This window comes from Apteryx mantelli, chromosome 6 (genome assembly GCF_036417845.1).
Source record: "Apteryx mantelli isolate bAptMan1 chromosome 6, bAptMan1.hap1, whole genome shotgun sequence".
Lineage (NCBI taxonomy): Eukaryota > Metazoa > Chordata > Aves > Apterygiformes > Apterygidae > Apteryx > Apteryx mantelli.
In genome coordinates this window covers 7476738-7502521 of record NC_089983.1, presented here as the reverse complement: position 1 = coordinate 7502521, position 25784 = coordinate 7476738, and the positions used below count along the sequence as shown (strand labels likewise).

Sequence of the window (25784 nt, the reverse complement as noted above, 5' to 3'; positions counted from 1 at the left end):
AGATACCAGCATTTCACTACAAAACACTTAAGTGTTCGAAACATCTCTGAGACATGGCAAGAGAACAGCAGACAGTAGCAAGCAGGAAACTCTTCTCTAATTTCTTCTAAAAACACCTAGGAAATAGAGTAGAAGAGAGATGCTACCATTCTGCTGAAGTATCACACACACCATCCTTCCCAACTCCTCTCCGGATCCCTTCCAACTTCTTGTTCAGCACCTTTATCGATCTGCAAGAACCCTGAAAAGGCCCATCAGTCCCCTTCTCCAAGCTTCAAAGTACTGTTATCTTAGCTTACAGTGTTATTTCAAGTTTTTCAGTGGGAAATGAGAATCCAGAGACCCTGAGATGGTGCCAGCTACCCAGCTAATGGTCAATTAGAGGAAGAAATTTCATCCAAATTCTAAGATAGAGTGTCTCTACACTCAGGCAAACTGGGATCATGCCCAGTCATCATCTTCATAAAAAAAAAATTCCCAGTTAGGTCTCCTCCATCACCTATTTTCAGATTCTCTTTCTGAGCCCCGGCATTCAAGCACTCTTAAATGGCTACATTCACATAAAGTTATGTGACCAAAACACATATAAACAGCTTTGGGGTTGAGATTTGTGTCCAGACCTTCTCATACTCCCAAATCCCACCATGTCATCAGTTCACTATATTAGCAGTGGTAAAAAGATGCTTTTCTATTTTAGGTCAGAAAAACAAAGTCCCAAAATATTCTCTGCTTTTCAGGAAAGGACAATCAAAGAAATTTTTCTTAAAGCCTTTCTTCATTGAATTGAGGATTGCTGCAGGTCTCACCTTCCTCCAAAAATTCCTACTCGGTGTCAAGATCGGCCATAAGGGTCAGAAGAGATGGTCCCATGATTTGGGAAGAAGAGACTATGCCGAACAATGCCAAGAGTACTATCAGCAGGCCTTCAGTACTATCAAGTGCATTTTTTTTCTTGGTGATGCCAAAACACAATCCTGAGTCAAACATTTCACCAAGGATACCTGGCTGCAAATATCTTACTGAGCCTTTCAGTTCCTTTCAAACTCTTTCTCCTACTTTTGAAACCACTCAAGCAAGCCAGGAAGCATTTAGGTACTTTGTCAAAAACACAACACTGAAGTCACTGCTGACCTAAGGCTATAAAAGCCCTGAAGAAACGTAAGAGAAGAACTCCACTCTTCACACTGATGAAACTCTTTGGGACAACTCCATCTAACACCTCCAAAAAGCAACTAGTCCACTGTACTGCTGTTTTGCAGAGGTCACAACAAAACACCCATGTAGCTGGAAAGGAATTAAACTTAGGTCCAGACAACTACTTTTTTCATATAAGCCATGTACTCTTGCACAGGCCAGTCTGGACCCTATCCCTATTCACGGCAATGCCAACTCTCCCTCAAAAGACCAGCTCTACACCAAGATAGAAACCTGTAGAGGAAAAAAGTATGTATGGGGTTTCAATTTCTAACCCATTATTCCCATATTTTAATACCTAATTCTTCCTGATGCTTCAACTTAAGGTCTTCTTTTTCCTTCAAACATTGTTCTTTAATCTTCTCCAACTCCAGCTGATGGCGGCTTTGCAGAATTGCTACCTCTTGAGCACGCTTATCATTGAGCATCTCCCGTAGTTCCACAAGGGCAGTTTCCTTTTCTTTTCTCAAGTTAGACTGAGTCAGCTCAAGCTGAGATGTGTGCATATTATTTAAGCTTAGGCGTAGAGTTTCCAGCTCAAGGCTGTGCAGTGTCTGTAATGGAAAACAAAAAGTTTTTCCCCTCGCCTTAATAAAATGCATCCACTGTTTTTTCAACTGTTTACAGACCTCTAGGTGTTGCCTTTCTATACTTGGAAAGCATTTGTTCACAGATGGGAGAGAATCCTGTAAATATGCTGACTTTTGTTACAGTAAGACTTGCAAAACCTTTTCAGTGCAAAGTAAAAGATTTTCCTTACCTGCCTCTTAAGTTTATCTCCTACAGAATACCTTGCAGCTGTCCGTTTCCTCATGTCTTCAGAACAGAAGACAACCAAACACCTCCTTCCAACTGGCTGTTAAAAAATTCCTCTTATTTGCTATGGTTATAATGTGGTACAAAGCAAAACTCTTAAGTGGTATTGGAAAAAATGGAAGTGGAAATAAAATTCACCATGTCTCATTAAAGAGTGTTGAATATCCATCAGTTAATAAAGGCACCTAAATTAGACTGAACTTCTCAATTCTCAAATGAGCCGAAAATTACACCAATATCTAGTAATTAGACCTAAGACTAGTCATATTCCTTGCATTTCAACTTCGCATTAGTGGAAGTGTTCAGAAACCTAACAAATATTTAGAGGAGAGAAAGTCAAGTTTACATATGTAAGTTTAGTATGAAAGCATTCCTAATTACATTAGCGGGATAATAAAAAAAAAAAAAGTTTTTTTTAAATAAAATTTACATGTTAAACTTACCAAGACATGAAATATGAGAAAGCTCATTCTTTACCCATCAATTTACATATCCAATTTTATTCAGAATTACTTTTAAGATACAATTGCAGCAAGAACCCTAGAGAACTACCATAGAAAATATCTACATCACCCACGAGGGGAACCCTCCTAATTCTTCAGTCGCACCATTACATAAAACAGCACACACAGTATGCACAAAAAACCAAGGCTGTTGCAAAGTGAAGGCTCCAGATAACTGCTACAGTAATTACAGTGTTTCTTTATTATACCTGTGATTGGATCTGAGCTTGCTCAATCTCTGCTTTGTGTGTGGCTTCCATTTGATGCTGAAGTTCATCCAGCAGCTGTTGCTGTTCTTTATTTAGGACAGCACGGAGCTCCTCCATTTCCTTTTCATGTTTAGTAATCAGCTCAGAAATTTCACGATCATGCTCTCGTTCATGTATCTGCACAGAACATTTGGATAAAGAGCTTTCTTTAAATATGGTTATTTAGCACTTGGCCCCTCTTACAAGTTATTGAGTCAGAATTCTCCCCTTGCCTCCCTCCTGCCAAAATCAAAGCCACCATGGAAAAAAAAAAATTTATATACACACACACACACACACACACACACACAGATTTTAACATCTCCAAAATGTTTGTTCTCCTTAAATGACAAACAACACGAGTTTATTTTTCTGAAATAAACCTGATTGTACAACTTACCTTTTTTATTAGAGCAATCTGTTCCTTCCTTTCTTCCTCCAGCTTCTGCTGCTTTTCCACTTTCTCTTTTATTTTGGCATTTAATTCTTCTATCTGAAAACAGGGATACAAACATTTGCAATGACTACTTCAAGCGTGCTGAAATCCCCAAACTCCTGCCACTATCAGGGCTGCCTACCTCTTTCTTGAGTGTTAAACTCACTTTACTAATTTCTTCATGACGTTGAGACTCCATTTTATCAATTTTCTCTTTGTAATGTTTCACCGTCTCAGACTGTGCTTCTTGCATAGCTTGTGCAGACTGAACAGACTCTTGCAAGTTAGTTTCAAACTCCAACTGAATTTTCTTCAAATGAGCTATTTCGTCAGTCAGCTGGCTTTCTTTCTCATTGTATTCAGTACTTTTTGCCTTTATTTCAGCGATAAGTTTATGAATTTCAGAGTTACTGGAGTTAAACTTTTCCTCATATCGCAATCTTTCACACTCGTGTACTTCTTTGAGGTTTTTCACCTCGGCATTAAGTTCGTATATGCTTTTTTCAAGATTCTCTATGATGCTAACATTCTCCGCTAAGGCTTTTTCTGCTTTTATTAGGTCCTGCTCCTTGGCAGATAATCTTTTTTCTAAGGTTGTTTTTTCCTCCAGTAAGAGTGTTAAATTTTGTTCTTTATTATTGATTTCAGCTTTGAGCGACTCCTGCTCTTTCAGCAATGTCTCCTCTAATATGGTTTTCTGGCCAAGCAGCTCAGCTATCATCTGGTTTTTGGCCTTCTGAGCATCAAGCTGGGTTTGCATTTGATCCCTTTGACTTTGCAAAGCTGCTAACTGACGTCCGAAAAGAGACTGTACTTCATTTGTTACAGAATCAGAAGCGGTTTTCTGCTCTTGAACATCTTTCACTAATTGCTCCTGAGTTCGCAATTGCGCCATCAACATTTCTCTTTCCTCCTTGAGATCTTTTACCATTTCTTGCCAGGTAAAGGACTTTGATAGTTGTATTACAGACTCTTCAGCACGATCAGGTTGGCCTCCATCCTCATTCTGTTGCTTTACCAGAAAGCTTATCTTGTTTTCAAGTTCCTTCTCCTTCTTTGTTTTTTGATCAAGCTCCTTTTCACAACGGGCCCGTGCCTCACGTTCCTCACTCAGTTCCACATGCATATGAGAGAGCTCAGCCATTACCTTTTTCCATTTATCAATAGCTTCTCGGGTCTCCTGGTGAGACTTGTTCAAGGCTGCCTCCTTCTCGTGGAGCTGCTCAGTTAGCTTCACACACCTCTCTAGTAGGCGAACATTCTCATCATCCTTTACATCGTCGTTGTCACTTATTTTATGTTGCTGCAGGGAGCTATCTGACAAAAATGAAACAAAGGCTTCCGCTTCCACCTCAGTCTCTTCAAAAGTCCCTTGAACTAAACTGCTAGGGCACATTTTCTCACCAGGGCCGAATTTTAATAAAAGCGGAACAAAATCTGTACTGGGTTCTAAAAGCATATTGCTGTCTAACCCGCATTTACCTTCTTCAATGGTATGACCTTCAGAATTGTCTGACATGTATGACTGTTCTGGTCTCTCCGTGGAGACGAGATATTTAGCCAATATGCCTTCATCACTGGTGAAAGAGCCTAGTTCTAACGAATGTTCTTCAGACAGGCTATCAGCTTCACAACTTTCATTTTCATTATTCTTTTTGAGCTTCTTTAAATTCTTAACTTCTAATTCACCTCTTGAGGAGTCTACTCCCAAACCATGCTGGGACTCTAGTTCTTCATGAACTAACTCTTCTTCATCTCTAGGCTGGCACGGTTTATTCCAAATCTCTTCAAGCTCCGCTCTCTGCAACTCTGACACATTTGGCAAAATTAGTTTTTCCCTCATTTTCATTAACTTTCTATTGCAGACAATCTCTTGCCTTAAATTTATATTTCTTTCAGCCTCAACATGTAGCTTTTCATTTAATTCCTGGATGAAAGAACTGAGTTTCTGGATCTCTTCATTCAAGCACTCTTTTTCTTGTTTATATCGCTGGGCTTCCTTGACCTGTTCTTCTGCATCACAAAGCTGGGACTCAAGGCCAACAATTAAATCTTTGTATTTAATTTCAGTTTCAGATTTTTCTCTCTTGAAATCTTCCAGTTGGTTTTCCAGTATTTTTCTCAAATTTTCTTTATGAATTTCAGACTCATGAAGCCTATTATTTAAGTCAATTATTATGACATTCAAATTCTGAATGTCTTCCTCAGAATTGAGAGCAAAGAGTTCTTTTTTTAACTGTTCAAGTTCATTCTTATATTTTAAAATCACTTCTTCCTCATATACCTGCTTGGCTTTTGCAATCTCATTTCTGTGGCATTTCTCCAGTTCGGCCCTCAAGCTCTCTAACTGTCTGCAAGTATCTTTTTCATGACTCACTTTGAGTTCTTCAATACGCTGCTGTTCTTTCGTTTTGGATAAGGATATTTCATTTTTTAACGCTGTTATTTCTGAGTCCCGGAGAGAAAGGGTATGTTGTAGTATAGATAAGCTAAATCTTTCTGATGTCAGTACATCCTGAAGACTTTTAATACTTTCTTCCTTTTCTTCTATGCTTTTATATAGCTGTTCCATTGTATCTTTCATACTCTCTTCCATTTGGGCAAGCAGATTTTCTTTATCTTTGGTATTCTTAAAAATAAAATATTACATATGAAATATGCAATTGAAACATGACATATTTTAATTTCCATAAAACTCCAGCTTTTAATATCTCTTCACAAACAATTTTTACCCTTAAGTGCAGAATATTTCATTGGCCTAGGCAACTGGATTTTTTAAACATGCCCTTGAGAGTGGAAAAAACTACTGGAAGATTCTTCAAATCTGGCCACAAATATCAAATTTTCTGAGGAATAACAAACGATATAACACTGACTCCAGAGAGAAAGAAAACAGTGGTTGCCTCAAACTTTGGGTATTCTGAATCAAAAATACAGGAGTTACAGATACCTGTCCTTCTCACATGTATTTGTACACAGAGAAAACACTTCCTGCAGACAGGGGTAGGCCAGCAGAAAAGCCATGTCAAATTTTCACTCATCTGCCCCCCCACTTAAAAATTTAAGGCTTCTAACTACAGCATTGACAGTTCTGTGCTTAAAGGAAATCAGATTTTTCTAAGCTGTTTTTCCACATATGTTACTAATCATGATGCCCGTGAAATTTGGTTCTAAAGAAGGACTTTTTTCATGACCATACTGTCACTGCTGGCCAGAGTTAGCATCAAATTCTAAAAGCATATTATGAAACCTCCATATTTACAATTTTTAACTTTAAGATTATTTCTTTATTTGTAGTACTTGTTTCTGGAATAAGTAAATCAAAATATTCCCACACAAGCATTTCACTTTGTTGAGTATCTGAAACTAAACATGCTTACAGATACAGTTAAAATGTTTATTGGAGAGCAAAACTTGAGTAACTGTTCAAACACAACTGTAAAATTATTAAGTGATTATCCCCTGTTTATACAGCAGCTTTCATCCCACTGGAATGCTATGCCTCTGTCATCTCAGGTACATTCCCACATGCATCAGTTCAATAAACACTGCAAAGGAGCAATTTTGACCAAAATTTCTTAACCTTATACAATAGGTTAGTGGTGAAGACCTCCCCTTCTGTAACAGAAACTAATGGAGTAATTTCAACACATAAGACAATTTTAAACAGCCAAAATTGAATCCTTCTTTCAAAAAAATTCTTAAATTCTCAGCAGTTATTTTGCCTAGATATCAACACCTTCGAAAGAGCAGACTTTAATACCATGTTGAAGAACAGTTTTAGTACTGGTTCAGTACTGAAGCATCAATGCTGTCTCATGCAAAAATTAAATGTTCAGTACATGCTCCTCTTCCAAAAGGAGCCATCTTGGCTTGCAAGATCATGACTAAAAGCTAACTACCCAGAACTCGTAATTATAAAGAAACTTTAAAGAGCTTTTACCTTTTGAGAAGACTCAAGCTGTACTTCCAAGTCGCGTGCTTTCTGACGTAGCATCTCCAAATGCGTGCTTTGCTCTTTGAGACGGTTCTGAAACAAGGCCACCTGGCGCTGGGTTTCCAATACCTCATTTTTGCGAGGGCTTTTATTCCTCAGCATCTCATTTGCCTGAACGCATAAATGTATTCACAGTCAGAAGTAAGTTTACACCAGAATAACGAATACAGTATATGTTATACATACAGGGAGGTCAGTGTATCAATTTAATACAGATTTACCCTCTTTCATTTTCAAAGAATAAGACTCTTCCCAAAAAGTCATGAGACACTTTTCATGTTTGAAATACTATTAGTTACCAAAAGAAATATAAATGTTAGATAATTCATACTTATGAAACCCCCCCAATGAATCAGGACTCCCAGTGAGCTGGGCATTCTGGTAAGAGGCCAATGAACAAAACAAGCCATTTTCCCCAAGGATTTACAACCTAATACTGAAGGTTTTTTTGCTCCCCATCTCTTCCCAAATGAAAAGAATTTTTTCTTCGGCTTTTTTTTTTTTAAAGCTCTGAGGGTAACAGAGGAATGTGTTTTATTCATTTTTAAAACTATTTTCTAAAAATGTTGCTAAAACCAATAGGATAAATATATTTAAGACAGTATTTGTTCTTTCATCTGTTATCAAAGTTGTTGCTATGCTTCCACAAATGATTCGCATCACATTACTAGCCTTTATTTAGAAAGTATGCCTGAAGCGCTATTTAGAGCCTTTATAATTGTCTTTCAATGGCTTATGGAGCAAATCCCAACAATCATCATCTGCAGAGTAACTCTCACTATTACAAAGTAGTTTGTTAACGGCAGTCAGAACTGCACAGAAAAAGCAGTATTTCTTTCCCTTTTCCAAAGTTAGAACTCCATTTCGCAGAGGATTTGTTTCCAGGGCATGAGCAACATAACCCCGTACTGCTTCAAGGTTTTGGGGGGGTTTTTGTTTGTTTCTTTGGGCTTTTTTTTTTTTTTTTAAATTAGCGCCCCTTTCTTAGCTGGACATTTAAGACATCTAGCCCCTGCTACTCTGATTCTTATCTTGCAAAGCTGACAAAAACCAGTAAATATTATTCTTTGGCATACACAACAAGACTTCCGAAAAAAACAAAAACAAAGGTACTCAGAGAGAGGAGCCACTCTAACACTGAAGATCACGAAACAGGATAAAAAAAGGAAAATTAAAAGAAAAAAAAAAAGTAAATGAAAGGATATAGCATATCCCAGCATGTAGGGTTTCAGATCCACAATCAACCTGTCAGCAAAACAGGTTCCTGTGCATCAGAGGAGTTTCATCAGTTCTCTTTTGGTTATTTTAAATCTCCTCCTTAGAGGTAAGTCACTTTTAGCTTTGGGAAACACAAAGGTAGAGTATATACACAGGCAGCTGTAATAGCTCAGCTCATACACAGTAATTTGTTATGCTGAGGTAAACTGATCACAAATATTATTAAAATGATTTCTGTGTATAGCTCCCAAGCCACTATCAATATTGGGTAAAATTCCCTAACAAAAGCTAAACTGATGCACAAAAAAGTGCAATGATCTCCTGAACATTTCACAGCAAGTTAAGCAGCAAATGTAAAGATGTCTCCAGGACTTCTCTATAGCAACTGGAGAAAATTCTGCCTTGCCCCAACATCATTTGCACAGCTGCACTGCAAACTGAACTTTTGCGAAACAGGAAAAACAAAAAAGGAGAGTTACATATTCTTTAAGAACTACATGAAAGGGTCAAGATGTACACTAGGAAGTTTTTGTGTTTATGTTCAAAACCTGTTCTTGTTCACTTTTTAAGGAAACAAAAATCACCAAAGGATCACACCTGATGTAACTGAAGTTGTAGACCATGGATGTCGTCAGCTACATGTGCAGCCTCCTCCTGGAGGTCATCGCGATCCTTCCTCGCCTGTTGAAGGCTGCTTGTTAGTTTTCTTATGACTTCGTTCCGTTCCTGGACGGCACTTTCCTACAAGAATCACAGAAAGCACACCTTTAAAACCAAAACATATTAGGAGCCCAGTAGGTCTTATTAAAGCAAAGCTCTTAGAGTTTATAGTTGCACTGAAGTTTTAACAAATTTGCTCCATTGGAGCAGAAATATTTCTGTTAAAACATGATGGCAGGGGTGAGGAAAGAGGAACCTTCCACTGATTTCAAAAAGAAGAGGAAGATAATCAAAAGCAATTAAAAAAAAAAAATCAAGTAATAGACTTTTGATAATGAAAAAGAAAAATTTATTTAGAAATTTGGCTCTTATTGGCCTACAAGTAATCATTTTTTCTACATGATATAATGAATCTTTATTACCCCTAAATTGTTTCCCATCTGTCAGCTCTTCCCTTCAGCCATGTGAAAGCAAGCTAATGAGATGGGATATATTAATCCTATTTTATGTTAATTACATTAACCTTTTCAAATTATTCCTCACTGACAGGAAATGTCTTTGGGTTTTTTTTTTGTTGTTGTTGTTGTTGGGTTTTTTTTGTTTTCCTTTTAGGACTAGAAAACACGTAAATAAGGAAGCAATTCTTCTTCCGAAGTACCTGATAATTTACCATAATTTAGAAATCCTGGAAAGAGGGAATTCAAAATATTTTTTTTTAATGTTTTGGAAGAGGGGAAAGGTCAGCTTAGCAAAGTTGAACTTACCCTACTTAATCATTTGCCCACACAGAAAGTACAAATGTCTTACAAATACTCATAGTGTAAATGATCTCAGTGAGGAAAAAAGAAGAAGAAAAAAATCCTCTTTAGAAAGAAAGATTTGTCATCCGATCTGAACCTTGAAAAGGAACCCAGCTGCTTCCAGGAAGTGGATTTAGAGATATATCCTCAGCAACACGGATATTTCAATAAGCATTTCCTTTCTAACAGTTTGAACAATACTTTGTTGTTGTTTTTAACCATTAATCAGTGTTGTCTTCATAAATACCGACCTTTTAAATATGTTTATTTATTTATACTGCTGTCTCCACTAAGAAGAAAAATTACTTTTGGCCTGTTCATAAACACACAACGTAGAACAGTTAAACGGCCTCACTTTGAGATCTTTTTCCTCAGGAAGGCAACTTCACCTTTCTGACACCTAGTCACTGGACATACCATATTCAACTTGGCTTACAATGAGTGAACCTTTAGAGAATCACTCTTACTATAAATGGAGGCAATCCCAGGCTTATTCCCCTGCCTCAGTATATGATCAATTAACTGTACTTTCCATCAGGGAACTTGGTCGTCAGTGGTTTTTAAAGCTGTCTCTGTAAAGGTCCACTCTTAAATGCAGCCAAACAGAACTTAGCAGTAAAGCTACCAGTAAACATCCAAACATTTCTAAAGGAAAAGAAATTATGTATGCATTTCAGCAAAATGCCTCTAAAATAAAACTATTTCAAATTTAGTCATGTTTGATTCAAGCGATATGAAGTTCTGGACACAGATTGGTGAAGGGAGAACTTAAGCACTGCTTCTACAGAATGCAGAGAATCTCAGAATGGTTGAGGTAGGAAGGGGCCTATTGAGATCATCTAGTCCAAACCCCCTGCTCAAGCAGGGTCACCTAGAGCACGTTGCCCAGGACCGTGTCAAGATGGCTTTTGAATATCTCCAAGGACGTAGACTCCACAACCTCTCTTGGTAACCTCTTCCAGTGTTCAACCAGCTTCACAGTGACAAAGTGTTTTCTGATGTTGAGATAGAATTTCTTATGTTTCAGTTTAGGCCCATTGCCTCTCATCCTGTTACTGGGCACCACTGACAAGAGTCTGGCCCCATCCTCTTGACACCCTCCCTTCAGATACTTATACACATTGATAAGACCCCCCCTCAGTCTTCTCTTCTTCAGGCTGAACAGTCCTAGATCTCTTGGCCTCTGCTCACATGACAGATGCTCCAGCCCCTTAATCATCTTTGTGGCCCTTCGCTGGACTCACTCCAGCAAGTCCATGTCTCTTGTACTGGGGAGCCCAGCACTGGACACAGCATTCCAGATGTGGCCTCACCAGTGTTGAATCAAGGGGAAGGATCACCTCCCTCAACCTGCTGGCAACGCTCTGCCTAATGCAGCCCAGGATGTCACTAGCTGCCTTTGCCATTGCTAGCTCATGGTCAACTTGTCACCTACCAGGACCCCCAGGTCCTTCTCTGCAAAGCTACTCTCGAGTAGGTCAGCCCTTGGCCTTTACTGGTGCAAGGGGTTCTTCCTCCCCAGGGTGAGGACTCTGCACTTCCCTTTGTTGAACTTCATGAGGTTCCTCTCTGCCCATTTCTCCAGCCCATTATCAAGGTCCCTCTGAATGGCCACACAACCCTCTGGGATACCAGCCACTCCTTCCAGCTTTGTGTCATCTGCAAACTTGCTGAGGGTGCACTCTGTCCCTTCATCCAGGTCATTAATGAAGAAGTTGGAACAGGACTGGCCCCACCATCGACCCCCAGGGGACACCACTAGTGACTGGCCTCCAGCTGGACTTGGTGCCACTGATCACGGCCCTCTGTGCCTGGCAGTTCAGCCAGTTTTCAAGCCACCTCACTGTCTGCTTATCCAGCCCATACTTCCTCAGCTTATAGCCTGTGAGGCTATTGTGAGAGACAGTGTCAAAAACCTTCCTGTAGTCAAGGTGAACACCATCCACTGCTCTCCCCTCATCCACCAAGCTAGGCTTCCACAATGAGATGACTATCAGGTTGGTTAAGCATGATTTCCCCTTCATAAATCCACGCTGAATCTATTGCTAGTACATTTAAATAAGGTGAAATGCCTTTCCATAACAAAAAGATACTTTGTTTCAATTTTACAAATATTTAGGAGACATAACCCAAAATAAGTAATATTATCCCCATTATCCAATTTTATGAAACATACCTGAAGATGCAAAGAGTCGCTATGCTGGGCAAGTTGGTCTTGTAGCTCGTTCATCTGTGCAGTGAGTCTTTCAACTGCTTCCTGTTTCTCCAGAAGTTTGTTTTCTAGCTCAGCTATTCTGGTTTGACACATCTCACCATCAAGTTGACTGCATTCTGCAGCAGAATTTATCGTAGCTTTCTTCATTAATGAAAAAAAAACGTATTTATTCACCAAAAAAAATACTGTTTCTATTTTATATATAAATATATATAATATATTAATTCAGCTGCAAGCTTATATTTTGGGCCTGCTTTAAACTCAAGCATAGTTAGCCAATTGTAAATATTAGCAACATACCGTGTGAAAAATAAGTTAGTTTCAATGGCCTTTACCAACAAAACAGGAATCAAGAATTTTAAAGAGAAAAGGTCCTCTAACCAATCCTTTGAATTCTTAAGAGCAATATCATTAGAATTCTCATGTATCTTGTATTTTATTTAAAATATTTTTGTTTTTTAATGCCTGAAACAATTAAAAAATAAATATCCTCTTTTCAATTACAAATATTCAAATCTCCGGACGGGGTCTCTGATTTCAGCAAAAACACTGCTCTTACAACCAATTCCTCAGCTAATGATACATGTAAATACAAGCTTTTAGACTTCAAAACAGTGAATGATATCACTTTTATCACACATGTGACAACAATCCTCTATGACTAAAGCATATATAGCATTTTAATAACCGGCTATATTCTTTTATCACATACATATCAGCATCTGTTACTAAACATACTTTCTTTCACACTTACTTCAGCAGCATGATCATTCAACACATCCCAGTTGGACAAATCAGCACTTCCCTGTTAAGTAAATGAATAAAACAATCAGTAAATTATGGCCATTTTAAAGATGTATAAAGAAAAACAGAATTATTTTGGAAACACTCTAAGCACCTAGGCCAGAGAGGCCCATATTTTCAGAAAATATACCAGTGAATGCAAAAGAGATTTTTTTTATATAATTTAATGTATTTAATTAAATAAACACAGGCAGGGAGACACAGGCAGGGAGACACAGGCAGGGAGAGAAAGATATTTGAAACCCAGCTCATCCACAGTCGAATGAAATAAATGCAGAAGTTTTGAAATTGCTATGAATGCCTACTCAAAGATTTAGTGCTAAGTCTCACCATAGAGATTGGAGATATTATCTTCTGCTTTTATGGCTTGCAAATATAATTAAGCACTCTTTAATTTACTACTAAATATTAGTCAATAAATTGACAGACCGAGATAATTTAGCAACCAGGCTAAAAATCATTCAGACAATTATGTAAGCAACAGTATTTTCTGATGCATATACTTAACGTAGCACTGTATCTCAAAAGATATTCAGCTCTCATGAAAGCCACAACAAGACAGACAAAGATGACTGCACTGCTATTTAGTAGTCTAACCAGAGCCCTCTCTGTATTTTGGATCTATTAGCAGCTGTCTGCTAATCACAAGCTGTGGCTTTATGTTTATTAACATGACTACAGGGTCACCTGTAGAGGATCACGAGTATAAACACACTGGAATACATCAGGCACGAGAGGAGACACATTAAAAAAAAAAAAAAAAATTGCCAGAGAACATAACATAATGTCTATGCTGGCTTTACAATGGTTACAGTACCTACTTAAAGCATGCTGGAACAAAATTTTTTCCCCAGAAAATTTTAAGCATGTTCGAGCCAGCAAAGTGATATGAAGCCAAATAAATGCTGCGCGTTATGAAGTCATGGCACTTTCACTCATCTACTACCCATCTCACACTGGATTTGCCATTTCACAGAATCACAGCCCCAGAATCAGAAATCTACCAAGGAAAAGTTCACAGAAGTGAAAGGTGAAAGACCACAATTTAGCAGGCTAATAGCAGGCAGTTTCTGGACAATACAGTCTGTTCGTTCCATATAATGGAAATTCAATTACTGAAAAGCCTTCAGTTTTTTCAATTACTTGCATCATTTTGGAAGAGAATCTTTTATTACAAGTGAAAATGCATCAGTTGACTCACTTCTTAGTTGACAGTGCCAGAGATATGACAGCTAATAACTAATTAAATAAAACAATCATCCGACATACTTGTTATCTGCAGATGGAGTGAAGTGAAACACAAGAAATATCAAAATTTACCTCCGTCTCTGTTGTTGTCTCTAGTAGGTTGGTATCTTCAGCCTTACTCTCTATACCTTTCCCAACATCTGGAAGAAAGTCACAATCCTGGGCCACTAGTGCGTACTCTTCCTTCGGAACGTCATGCGTGTGGACAGACGAGCCCTTCCTCTTCGCCGTCTTTTTCTGCGACTGCCTGATGCCACTTGTTGTTTTTCGCTGTCTGAAGTAAGCAAGCTGTGCAGAAAGGATTGGAACAGGTAGAGGGAGAGGTAAGTGAGAAAAAGGTAGCAGGACCACAAGATTAACACACTCATGGGTGGCAAAGAATATCCTGACTTGATGAAATATGTACATCTGCAGAAAAACTGCTTTATCTTCCTACTTTCTACGCATTCAGTATCTAACTGGATAAGAATTAATCAAGAAATCCCCCACCAGTACTAAAGACTCATTTCAATACAAGAATCAAATTTTACTCAGTGAAACTTCCTGGGTCAATGACAATCCAGAATTACAGCAAGAGAGATTACTAAAGGAATGAGTTGTTCATATACTAGAATCATGGAAAAAAAATTTTTTTGAGCAGTATCACAGTCTTTCTGCAAGACCGGCAAAAGCAATAACCCCTTTGAAATGTATCTAAATAGATCTTTGCCAGAATAAGCGTTAAGATTAAAATTAACGGAAGTGAGTCCTCATGCTCCTTCCCTGTCACCCCCTTAAGAGAATATAGCAAAACTTCCTAGCCAGAAAGCAGACTGTAGTACATAAATAGAAAATTAATTAAGCCAGGTCATTTTAATTTCTTCTGTTGAAGAATCAGATGCTCTACTTTATCAGAGTATCACAGCTCTATGAAGCACCTGGGACTTGCAAAGAATGTCACTGACAGAATTTATTACCCAACTTTCCTGAGCACCTTAAACAACTTAAAGAGGATTATCTTATTTTCAGTTTTAGTATTGCGTTTAGGCAGCATCTCCAGCTAACATCTCACTCGCAGCATAATTCCAAGACATCCCTCTAATAGGGGAAAAGCCTTCTCCAAGGTTACAACCAGAGGTTATCAACTACACAGTTAAAATGTGATGAGATAAAACAGACAGTCAAAATGACAACAGGACGTAAACATTCATACCTGCAAAGTTCTACCTGCAATATATATGCGAATCAATTGCTTCATAGTTTGGTTTTCCTAATACAGCTACAATGCAGAAAGAAGGCTCATTCATTTCTTTTCATCCAGCTTGTGAAATGGATTTAGTAGGGTCCTTCCTTGCTGCATCTATGCCAGCTTCATTATAGAAAATTCTGTTTGCCAGCTCAGCTCACAGATATACAACTACATACCTACTACACTGAACAGCCTGTTTAAAATGTTTTTTTGCAGAAAGACAGACATCAGATTCCTGCACCAGCTGTTAAGCTGTTTATGTACAAAGAACTTATTATTTTAAAATTAAGTTCTGTGGTTGCTGTAGTTATTAATATTGAATGCAGATTAAACAAAGATTGCCAGGTACCATGTCTTGCAGCATAAACAAAATGAACAGAGCAGTAAATAAAGTTGTAATGAGATACAAATGCTATTCTCTGAAATCAGGTGTTAACTCTAGCACTTACTGATGACATTATTTGTCAAAAATAGCTATTGCACTAATTAACTAGATGACATGGGGAAAAGGGGCAGGAGGAAACCTAAATAACAACAGCAAGTAGAGGAAGATGCTCAAGCAGGACAAAAGAAGAACAGGAGCAAAAAAGATCAGAAAAGATGAGAAACAAAAGGCAGAAAGAGTGGTCATCCTACAGGGCAGTAAATGATTTTGTAAAGTGAGATCAAGTAAGATATTTCACATTAAAATACTAAAACTTGCCATGACTGAACACCTATACAAGTAAGAATTTTTAAATGCATGGCTCAAAAGAAAAAAAAAAAATCTTATTTTACTTTGTCAGTTCATATGTATTAATTATATGGGGGGGGGTTGTGTGTGTGTGTAAAAATATATATACACATGTATATCATGCAAACACTACCAACTAATCTAAAATTCTACGGAACTACCTGGAGAAAGGAATTGCTGGTCCATAAAAGGTGTCTAGAGTCAAATATGCTCCAGATTTATGAGATCACTGGATGGTGAAAACTGTGGTTCGGGGCAGTAGCAAGTTTCCAAAGCTTTTAATCAACTACATGAATTTCAGTATCATGTAAAAGTATTACCAGATACACAGACAGTCATCTAACAAGAAGCAGCATGTATGAACATCAAGAAAGCACACTGATTCTCCCCCATCGCAGAGAGAGTCCCTCGTCCCTCCCAGGACAACACAAGGACACTGGGAGCACAAAGCATCCCAGGCCCCTTATGATGGGCCCAATTATCCGTTTGCTTTCTGATAGCATGTACCAAAGTAAAAGCTTCACTTTAGCCTTGAAGATCATGGGCAGGACATGGCATGCCACAGTGATACCAACAGCACTGTCCACCACAGCACCCTGAACAGTTCACTGTACAGAATACCCTGCCTTTCTGCAGATACCAGTATATATAAACTTCATTTCTCCAGGACTGGTCACTTAAAAAAAATGGCAATTGAGAGACACTCCTAAACTGGTAGGGCCAGCACCACATGAGCATCCTAAAACTAGAAGAACAAGCCTACCAAGTTTTGTCCCCCCCCCCCTCCGAACTACCATGGTGACACCCTTCTATCACAATACTCCCACCTGACCAGCCCCCCAGGGGCACTTGCCAGCCTACAGGAATGCTCTAGCAAACATTGCGCAGTTCAGTTTTCCCCAGTCTACTTCACAGATCATCTGCTTCTTGATTTAACACTCTACATGCTTCCGAAATTACTACCAAAACAACCTCCACAGAAAATGCAACAGAGCGGAACATCACATCAGCATGCAAAACGAAACAGATCATTCAAATGCATTTTAGTCTCTCTCTCAGATACAGTGAACATAAGCAAGAAGTGCTCTCAAACAAACCAGGAACCAATTTCTAGAGTTTCTCAAACTGATGACAAGCAGGAAGCTTTCCTGGGAAAACATACACTCTGTTTGCAAGTTCTTATTATGTTAAATGCCGGAATAGCAAAATCTTCTGACACGTGAGGCATGGCACATACAGGTCTGTAACTAGAGGCACAGCTGGTTAACATACTTTCTAGTTAACTTAAAAAAATAGCAGATGTATCTAACCTAACAAGTCTGAATCGAAGGAACTAGCTTCCACTATCCACAAACAGGGCCTTCTCTTCAAAGCACAAATCTGTATTATTAAAAAAAAACAACAAAAAAAACCAGTAGCACTGAGCACTTGCTTTTCATTATGTTTCTCAGTTATTAACTTGGCTATCAGTACTGCACTTATTAAAAATTGTAATTTGAAGAAACTGACAAAGCTGGGTACTTAGTAGCTGCCAAATAATCACAATTTCCAGTTAATATACTGATTGGAATTACTAATATTATTCAGCGATAGCTTTAAATACATTTTAATAATGAGCTTTTATTCCTATATGAAAAGAATAATACAAGTATTGTTTTAAAGAGAAGAACATTCACATTATATTCCTTTCCCTAGCCATTATTTAGCAGACTAAAAATCTGAGGATGCCAAAGACAACGCAATAAAATGAACACACAACTCACACCTCTAGATTCACGTAGTATCAGAACGCAGTGACCTCAGAGGCCAACCTAAATCAGATAGCTACAACCGAGGCCACGCGACTAGCCACGCGCTCCTGTCCCTTGCCGTTGTGAGAGCTCTTACAACGATGCAGCGAGATGATTCAGGGAGCTGATGCAGCTGCAAACTGAACATTTTTGTGGCAGTCCAGAGCTGGACCCACTGTTGCGGTAGGCCTGCATCACAGGAAGATAACACTGTACCAGCTCACACTCCTTTCTCCTTTTCAAAACCATATTTGTCTTCATGAGGAGCCCAATATCCGACTGTTCCAGAAGTTAGCTCTTCAACAGCAGGTATAAAAACAGGGCAAGCCCATAGCCATATCTACTAGAAATCGGGTGAGCATACCGAGAAATCTGCAGCTCACACATTTGGCTTCCAAAGCTAAACATAATATTTGTGTGTTTAATAAGCCCCAATGGATTTTTCTTCCATTAATTTGTCCAGCTGTTTTGTGAAAATCTTCTGGGACCCACAATCTGCTAGCTAAATAATGGATCTCTGTGACATTTTTATAAGTAGAGGAAGCACTACATCCACCTCTGCCTTCCTAAACTTTTTCCTCTCCTCTCTGTATATCAGGTATACGATACCATGTCACAGCAATATTAATAGGGTAGTGGGGGAGCTAACAATTTTTTTTTTTTGTAAAGTATGACATATTTAGCACATAGTTTTAAAAAAATCCAAGATGCAACACTGACACCGTACACATAATTTGAAATGTAATGCAAGTCTGTACTTTTTTTCCCCAATGGTAAACAACAGCTGTACAACAGGTGGGAACTAATAACTTGTTCAAGGCAAGTATATCACATTTTTCTAACTAACCATAAACAGATACTATGCTTAGAGAGGGTTTTACAAAGAAAATGTTAATAGAAGTCCTGCCACAGCTAATCCAACTTCTCAACCTGAAGAACTCCTGTTCTCAAAGTTCCCTCTCAATCCTAATCCAAAAAGTAAGTAGGCAATCGTTCTCCAACAGGAGATTAGTGTCCACACAGCATGTGTCAAGGCAGAGCGGGCAAGCTACTGAGGAACTGCTGAGGGTGCAGCAGGGAACGTGGCAACTGTGACAGCATCTGGGTGGGACAGGCCAGGATGGAGGAGCTGTACTGCCCACCATCAAGCTGCTTCCGTGCAGCTCCAGCCATAATCCCTACTCCCCACCAACAACACTCTCTAATCGCCTTCTACATAGGACTGGGAGGATGGAGCTGAACGCAGAAGACAGCTGAAAACATGCCCTATAGGAGAATCACTAGGACTGGACCTAAGGAAAAAGGGGCTGGAGCACATCAGAAAACGACCATTCCCTCCTAGCTGCATCCTCCATTCCAGTCCCACTGGGATGGGGAGAAGGGGGAATGCTGCAGCTGTAACCTGGCGAGCTTCTGCCTCCTTGAGTGGACAATGCCTGCACTATCACACTGCAATAAAGTCCTAGAGGGAAAACATGACAATAACAGCCCACAAAGCAACAGAAATGCTGAATGAAAACACCAATCTGTCATTTCTGATCAGCTTTTTAAATAGCATCACTACCAAAACAAAGCAGAAGTTTCTAAGAAGGTTAATGCACATTAAGTGCTACCCCTCTAACAGCCAATAACTACCACCAGAACATTATCTTTATGCACCAGTCACGTCATACATGCTCACTATATAGTCCCACCAAGATACACATAAATGAAGACATGTGCCTGTTAAAAGCATGTAAAGTGTTCACTAATATCATGACTGGAAACAAACCAAATAAACCCAGCTCCCCAGTAATCTACCCACAGGTGCAAGGGCAAGTGGACTAGTCAGTGAAGTAGTAAAATATGCAATTCCTATTCTTGGCAATTCTCATCCGGAAATACAGTATTTCCAGAAATGGTAACTGCATGGAAACCTGAGTAAAAATGGGAACTTCACTGGAAAAAAAACAAAACTTGTGGGAAGATATATGTACTATCTTAAGTTGCTCCTTGCTCACTGAAAATAACACTTATATACCTTTGTAAGAGTGAGAAAAGTATTACAGATAACCAGCATTTAGGAAGTATTGTTAGGCACATTTGTTTCCAACAGGAATAAATACTGCTCGTGTATATTCTTAGCTCTTGACACACCTCCAAATTGGCATCAATGCCGAAAACACATTTCAGTAGCGCTGCTGCCTAAACAACTAGTACAACCACATTGCGGGGCTGGGGAGGGACTCCGTAACGCAATTAGGGGGGAAAAATTGCTGTGTTTCCAGGGAAAAAACAAGTTTCTACGGAAGAACAAGCTGGCATCCCTTAGCAGGAGAGAGACAGTCGTTGCGAGCAGGGGCAACGCAGCAAATGCATCCGGGCAACAGCACAACGGCCCCGGAGCCAGCGGGGCAGGCGCTGCGGAGCCCTGCCCGGGCGGGACGGCGCTGGCAGCACCTGTTGGCGACAAGGACCGTGCCCGGTGCCAGTCGCCCCCCCCCCCCGTGCCCACCGCAGGCCCGGCCCGGTCCGCGGGGCACGGCAGGGCGCGGGGCGGCGGCGGCGGCGCCAGGCCAGGGCGCGCGCCCCCTCCTCCCCCTCAGCGGTCCCGCCGGCACCTTGGCTCTGCCGGCCTCCAGCTTCTTCCTGCGCACCTCCTCCTCGTCGTCCATGGCGCGGACGGGCTGGCGGGGGTCCCGGGGCAGGCGGGCGGGCCCAACCTCGCCCCGCACTGCCCCAACTGTCACACCGAAGAGGCCGCAGAAGTTTCGGTCATGGCCGCCCTACAGCCTGCGCCCCGCCCCCCTCGGCTCAGCTGGCCAACCGCGAAGCGATGGCAGCCAGCGCTGGCCAATGAGAGAGCACGGGCCGGCCCACCCCCGAGGCGGGAGGTAGGAAGCTCTCCAGGGATTGGTGAGAATCAGCGGAGCCTTGAGGCGCGCCAACCAATGGTGAGAGCAACCGTTACTCTAGCCCCGCCCGTCCCCGCTAACTGACTCCTGGGATTGACAGAGCAGGCTGCAGCACGCGCCTTCTGCCGCCACCTCCCCCGCCTGCCGGGGGTGCCCGCCCCTCTTCAGGAACGGCCAATGGGTAGCTCCACCCGCCGAGGGCTGGGCTACGCCGGATGGCCAGTTTCAAATGCGCCTCCGGGCCTGGTCCCCGCCCAGGGGCGGGAACCAGCCAATGGGAAGAGAGGTGCCTCTGCCCCGCGAAAACCGAACCGGCCATTCACAGGCGGCGGTGCTCGGGCCAGGGCTCCGCCCCGGGCGCGTGCCAGCGGCGGCGCCCCGCGCGCCAGCCGTGGGAGGGAGCGGTTAAACCGGCGGCGTCGCGCAGGCGGCAGGTGGGGCGGGAGCCGCCTGGCAGTGGCGTAGGGAGGCTGCCGGCGGGCCGAGCAGCGCCCGGAGACCCCCCCCCCCCATCCTCCCCCCCAGCTCCAGCAGGCGCTCTCGAGGAGAAGCGCCGGTGAACTCACCTCTGCGGGCAGAGTAGCGGATGTTGGCGGGAGCCAGCCTGGCTGCCGGCTCCCTCAGGGGTTTCCACGCGTAACATGGCTTCCCTCCACACGCAGGCCCTTCCCCGCTGCGTCCCCTCACCTCCCCGTCGGCACAGGTGTAAGAGAGGAGGTTAGGAGGAGGTGGCCCATCTATTCCATTCTCGGCTCCCCCCATAGCTCTTGCTTGGAGACTGCTGGATTTGTATATATTTTTTTGTTTTGTTTTATTAATTTGCTCTGTAGCCACATCCAGTGCTTCAAAGTGAGGCAGGTTTTCCCAGGAAGGGTTTCTTGTTGACACCGTTCCCAAGCTTTCAACTATTCTGTTAGTCAAATATTGATCCACGTTTGTTGGCAATGTCCTTGTTACTAATTCAACTGAAGAGGGAGCACTTGTTGACACACAGTATTTTTAGTCCAATTTAATTATAAACTTTCTTGAACATGTAATATTACCCTTTACCAGCACAGCACAGCCTGTGTTTTATGTGTATGTTGTATCTCAGCTTTACAGCATCCTCCTGCCTGTTTTCATTTTACCAAGCGAACCACAGGGGGTTTGCCAGCTAACTGTGGAACTCTTTTGTTCGGTAAATCAAGACATAACAAGAATAATGGCACAGATAACAGGCTGGAGCAGCACGTGCTCAAGGTTCCAAGGAGAAAGCTGAGGACGCTATGGGCAAGGTAAGGGCTTGGTAAGGTGTTTTTCTCTGCACTTCAGAAAGCACGTCTATGCCCTGAATTGAGATACAGGTTAAATTTTAAACCACTGCAGAGGCCCCAGGGAAACAAGATGTGTTAGCTTTCCCTTCCTTCAAGGCCAATTGGCTCGTCCAAGGAAGAGCGGAAGTTTTAATGACCAAACTGTGCAAGGACTTTCAACCAGACAGTGAGAGTTGGTGAACTCCTAGGACTACTTCTGGTTACCCACCCTGCTTTGCCAGCCCTTTGCTGTTTTGGTTGGTTTGTTTTTCCTGGAAGTACAGCCAGGTCCTGTGACCCTGTAGCCAATATTTAGTTCATCCCAGCAATGCTAAGAGAAGAGATGCATTGTGAAAAGTTAGCATTACGAAGTTTCTTAGTGCAAAATCTTGTAGTTGACACCATCGGAGAAGAAAAAGGAAACTGGTAAGCTTAAAACAAAAGTATTTCTTAATAAAAAAATAAGGATTATTCTGTTAGATACGTCACTTAAATTTGGTTTAAAATATTACTGCTTTGCTTTCTCCAGAGAAAAAAATTTAAATCTATGAGGTTTTTTTTAACAACCAACTTTTGCATAGTTTCTAATATACCTATTTGATAAAAAAAATCTCAGGATTTTTTAGTGCTAATTTAATTAGGCTCAAGTATTTGCACAGTCTGGAAGTATTTGAAAAAGGCCCGTCTTTGCAGTGAGCTAGCTGGCCAGCAGCCAGCACGAGCAACACCGCTTGGCTACTACCCTTGTACAGGATCTTTGTCTCGTCGGCAGCATGTTTTACCACCACGTCATCTGCTTCTGCTGAGGCCAATCCTACCTGACATAATCATAAAAGCAGTAGAGCTCATTTACATCTAGACTAAATTAGCAGTAGCACTGATAATGCTGCGCTAAGATAAGCCTGACTGAGATTCTGGGTACTGCTGCAGCACACATGCAAATAAATGAGCAGCATTTGCAGAGAGTAGTGGCTTGTCAGTGTAGTTAATCATAAGTATAATTTGGTTCAAACTGGGATTGCTGTTTTCAGAAATGGGTAAATGTGGGTAAAACCCCCCACTGCACATCGGTATATGATAATGGCATGAAATAACTCTAATTGAAAAGATTATATTCATATATTTAGCTTCTAATACAGAGAGGAATTTTATTTTTTACAGTATTTACAATCAAGCAGCCTCCTGGCCTGCAGAAAATGATCTATAACAGGCAAGCTATGACAGCATTAGCCCTTGTATGCAATATATGTCATTGGAGCATAATTTCCGTAGCAGATAGAGTTAGCTTTCAGTTCTCTGATGCCAACAAGTACAGTTGTCCCCATGGCACAGGAGAATTGGGGATTAAGTAAAATGTCTCCAAGATATCTACTTACCTTTCACCCTGGACTCCACAGTGCAGCACAGGAGTTTTTGTTGGTAAATTTGCTACATTACAACTGGCAGAAACAGATATTAATTGATTGCAAGGGAATTAAACTTACTAACTGATGAATTGATCCATTTCCCCCCCCGCCCCCATCCTATTCTAACTTATTTACTTAACACATAAGTAGTAAATATGATTGGAATATAGTCTTTCTTTCTTTCTTTCTTTCTTTCTTTTAGTACATGAAAATACTCTTCCGAGTCTGAAATGATAATGACTCCTCTCTGTGGAACCAGAACATGAGAGTTCATCTGCTCCGGATGAACTGCTTCCAGGCTTGTGGATTTTTTTTCCCTCTAGTGTGCTTTGGAAATTATAGCAATTAAAATGAAGGACACAAAGTCTCAAAATCAAAAAAAGAAATCATAGAAATGTAGTACTAACATGAACCTCACTAGGTCATCTAATCCATTCTTATATCTGAGGAGGGGTCAAATATGCCTACACTGTTCTTCACAGCTATTTTTCTGAATTATTTTTGAACACCTATGAAAGCTTTTTCTTAGATACCTGTTCTGTCATTTATCTTACTGTAATAAAAAATTGAGAAATTTTTCTTGTTTTCATCAGGTTTTCATCTCCCCTGCTGTAAACTAAGCCAAATATTTCTTGCCCAGTCTTTTTAGATAGAAGAAAATTGACCATGTGCTCTCTATTGTATTCTTTAAATAGAAGGATACAATAAAGAGCACATGGTCTCCCTTTCATCATTTACTTACTAGCTTAAGCAAAGCCAGTTCTTTCAAGTCTTCCTCATAGCTTATATTTTGTAAGTGTACCACTTTCATCATTTTCATCTGGACTTTCTTTCCCTCTTAAATTGCCATGTCTAAAATTAGGCACAGTATTCAAGCTGCGACTTCAGCACTGCTAAATAGAGCAGAATAATTGTCTCCTGTGAGGTCCACACAACACTCCTATTAATACACTACAAAATTAAATTTGTCCTTTATTTTTTGCATCATCATGTTGATTTGTGATCACTAGGTTGTGATTCGCTGTAACTGTAGATCCCTTTCTGCAGAATCCTGTGTCTGGCTGTCTTTGGTAAGACTATACAGGCCACATTTCTGTGAAGTCATTAGCAGGTTCTAAGATGTCCCTGGAGTAGGGATCCCTGTCTGACCAGGGCATCCACAAGCATGGGAAAAGAAAGATCCATTAGCAGCTTTGCAGCAAAGCATTTTTGGGGGGTTTTTTTATGTAGTACAGGATTTTCTCTGGAATACCTGTAACAGCAAAATTTTCTCCTGCTTTCCTCCACAGACAACTCAGTTGCTTAACACTCTTGCTGTATTTTAATGACAAACCTATACTTGGTTTTCTGTCAAATTTTCGTAACCCTCTATTGCTATATTGCTCTGCTATTGCAATAAAAGCTCTAAACATTTAGCTTGTAAACCAGTTAATGGTAAAACATCAGGTCAATATTCATCAGTAATCAAAAAGGCTAATACAGCATTAGGAATGACTAATAGCAGGCTTGTTGCTATTGTGATTGTCTGGAAATATCAACACAGTTTGCTTTGCTGTGTCACTACCCTGAATACTGCAGGCACTTCTGGTCATCCCATCACAGAAGAATATATGAACTGGACAGGTACGGAGAGAAGCAACTAGGATCAACATGAGATCATACAAACAGCCATAATAGGTGAGATCAAAGATCTAACAAATGCAGTGCTTTCTGAGAGTGACCAAGAGCAGAGGCCAAGAGAAGGCTCTAAGAACAGTCCATCTGTGCATTTGTACTATACTTTCCCAGCCTCCACTAAGTTATTCGTAAAGAAGGGAAATCTGCTGTATGAGGGAGAGTTAAGTAGATTATTTAGCTTAGAAAAGACGTCTGAATGGGGTTAGGATACAGGAATACAAATCATAAATGGCATGGGAAAAGGGCATGAAGAGTGGATACATGCTATTTTGTATAACAAGTTAGGAGACCCCCAATGAACTTTTCAGGCATGTAGATTTAAAACAATCTAATGCTTTTTGTCTAACACAGGAGTAAACTATATGATGCGGTTTGCTTGCTTAAGTAGGCTTATGCTTAAGTAAACTTTAAGTTAATTAGGAAACTCCTTTCTGAAGGTTGTTGTGGATGCCAAGAGGATAAAAAGATCAAAGAAGTTAGAGATTATGGGGGAAAAAGTCTATTTGGGTTGTAAAGTACAAAAATGTACACAGAGCTGTTCCTCAAGAAAACTGTGAGCCCTAGACTGCTGGAAGGTGAGAGGGTTTTCTGTGCTGCTTTTTTTCTCTTAGCATTCACAGATGAG

At 40.5% G+C, this 25784-nt stretch overlaps 1 protein-coding gene across 5 annotated transcripts in view; it reads right to left on the bottom strand.

The window, feature by feature from the left end:
- The window catches only part of PCNT (pericentrin), a 100655-nt gene extending 80061 nt beyond the window's left edge, over positions 1–20594 (bottom strand). For 3 of the 5 annotated variants that reach the window (XM_067298689.1, XM_067298691.1, XM_067298690.1), the window contains exons 1-10: positions 20491–20594; positions 14212–14427; positions 12842–12892; positions 12049–12228; positions 9010–9153; positions 7141–7305; positions 3340–5826; positions 3162–3254; positions 2723–2899; positions 1493–1748 (exon numbers count right to left, since the gene is read on the bottom strand). In XM_067298689.1, the coding sequence (XP_067154790.1) occupies positions 1493–1748; positions 2723–2899; positions 3162–3254; positions 3340–5826; positions 7141–7305; positions 9010–9153; positions 12049–12228; positions 12842–12892; positions 14212–14427; positions 20491–20544 (3823 nt within the window). In that variant the 5' untranslated portion in view covers positions 20545–20594. Of the gene's footprint in view, positions 1–1492; positions 1749–2722; positions 2900–3161; positions 3255–3339; positions 5827–7140; positions 7306–9009; positions 9154–12048; positions 12229–12841; positions 12893–14211; positions 14428–20490 lie in introns of those variants that run through there. The other 2 variants (XM_067298693.1, XM_067298692.1) reach the window with 2 other exon arrangements.
- Between the last annotated feature and the right edge of the window lie 5190 nt (positions 20595–25784).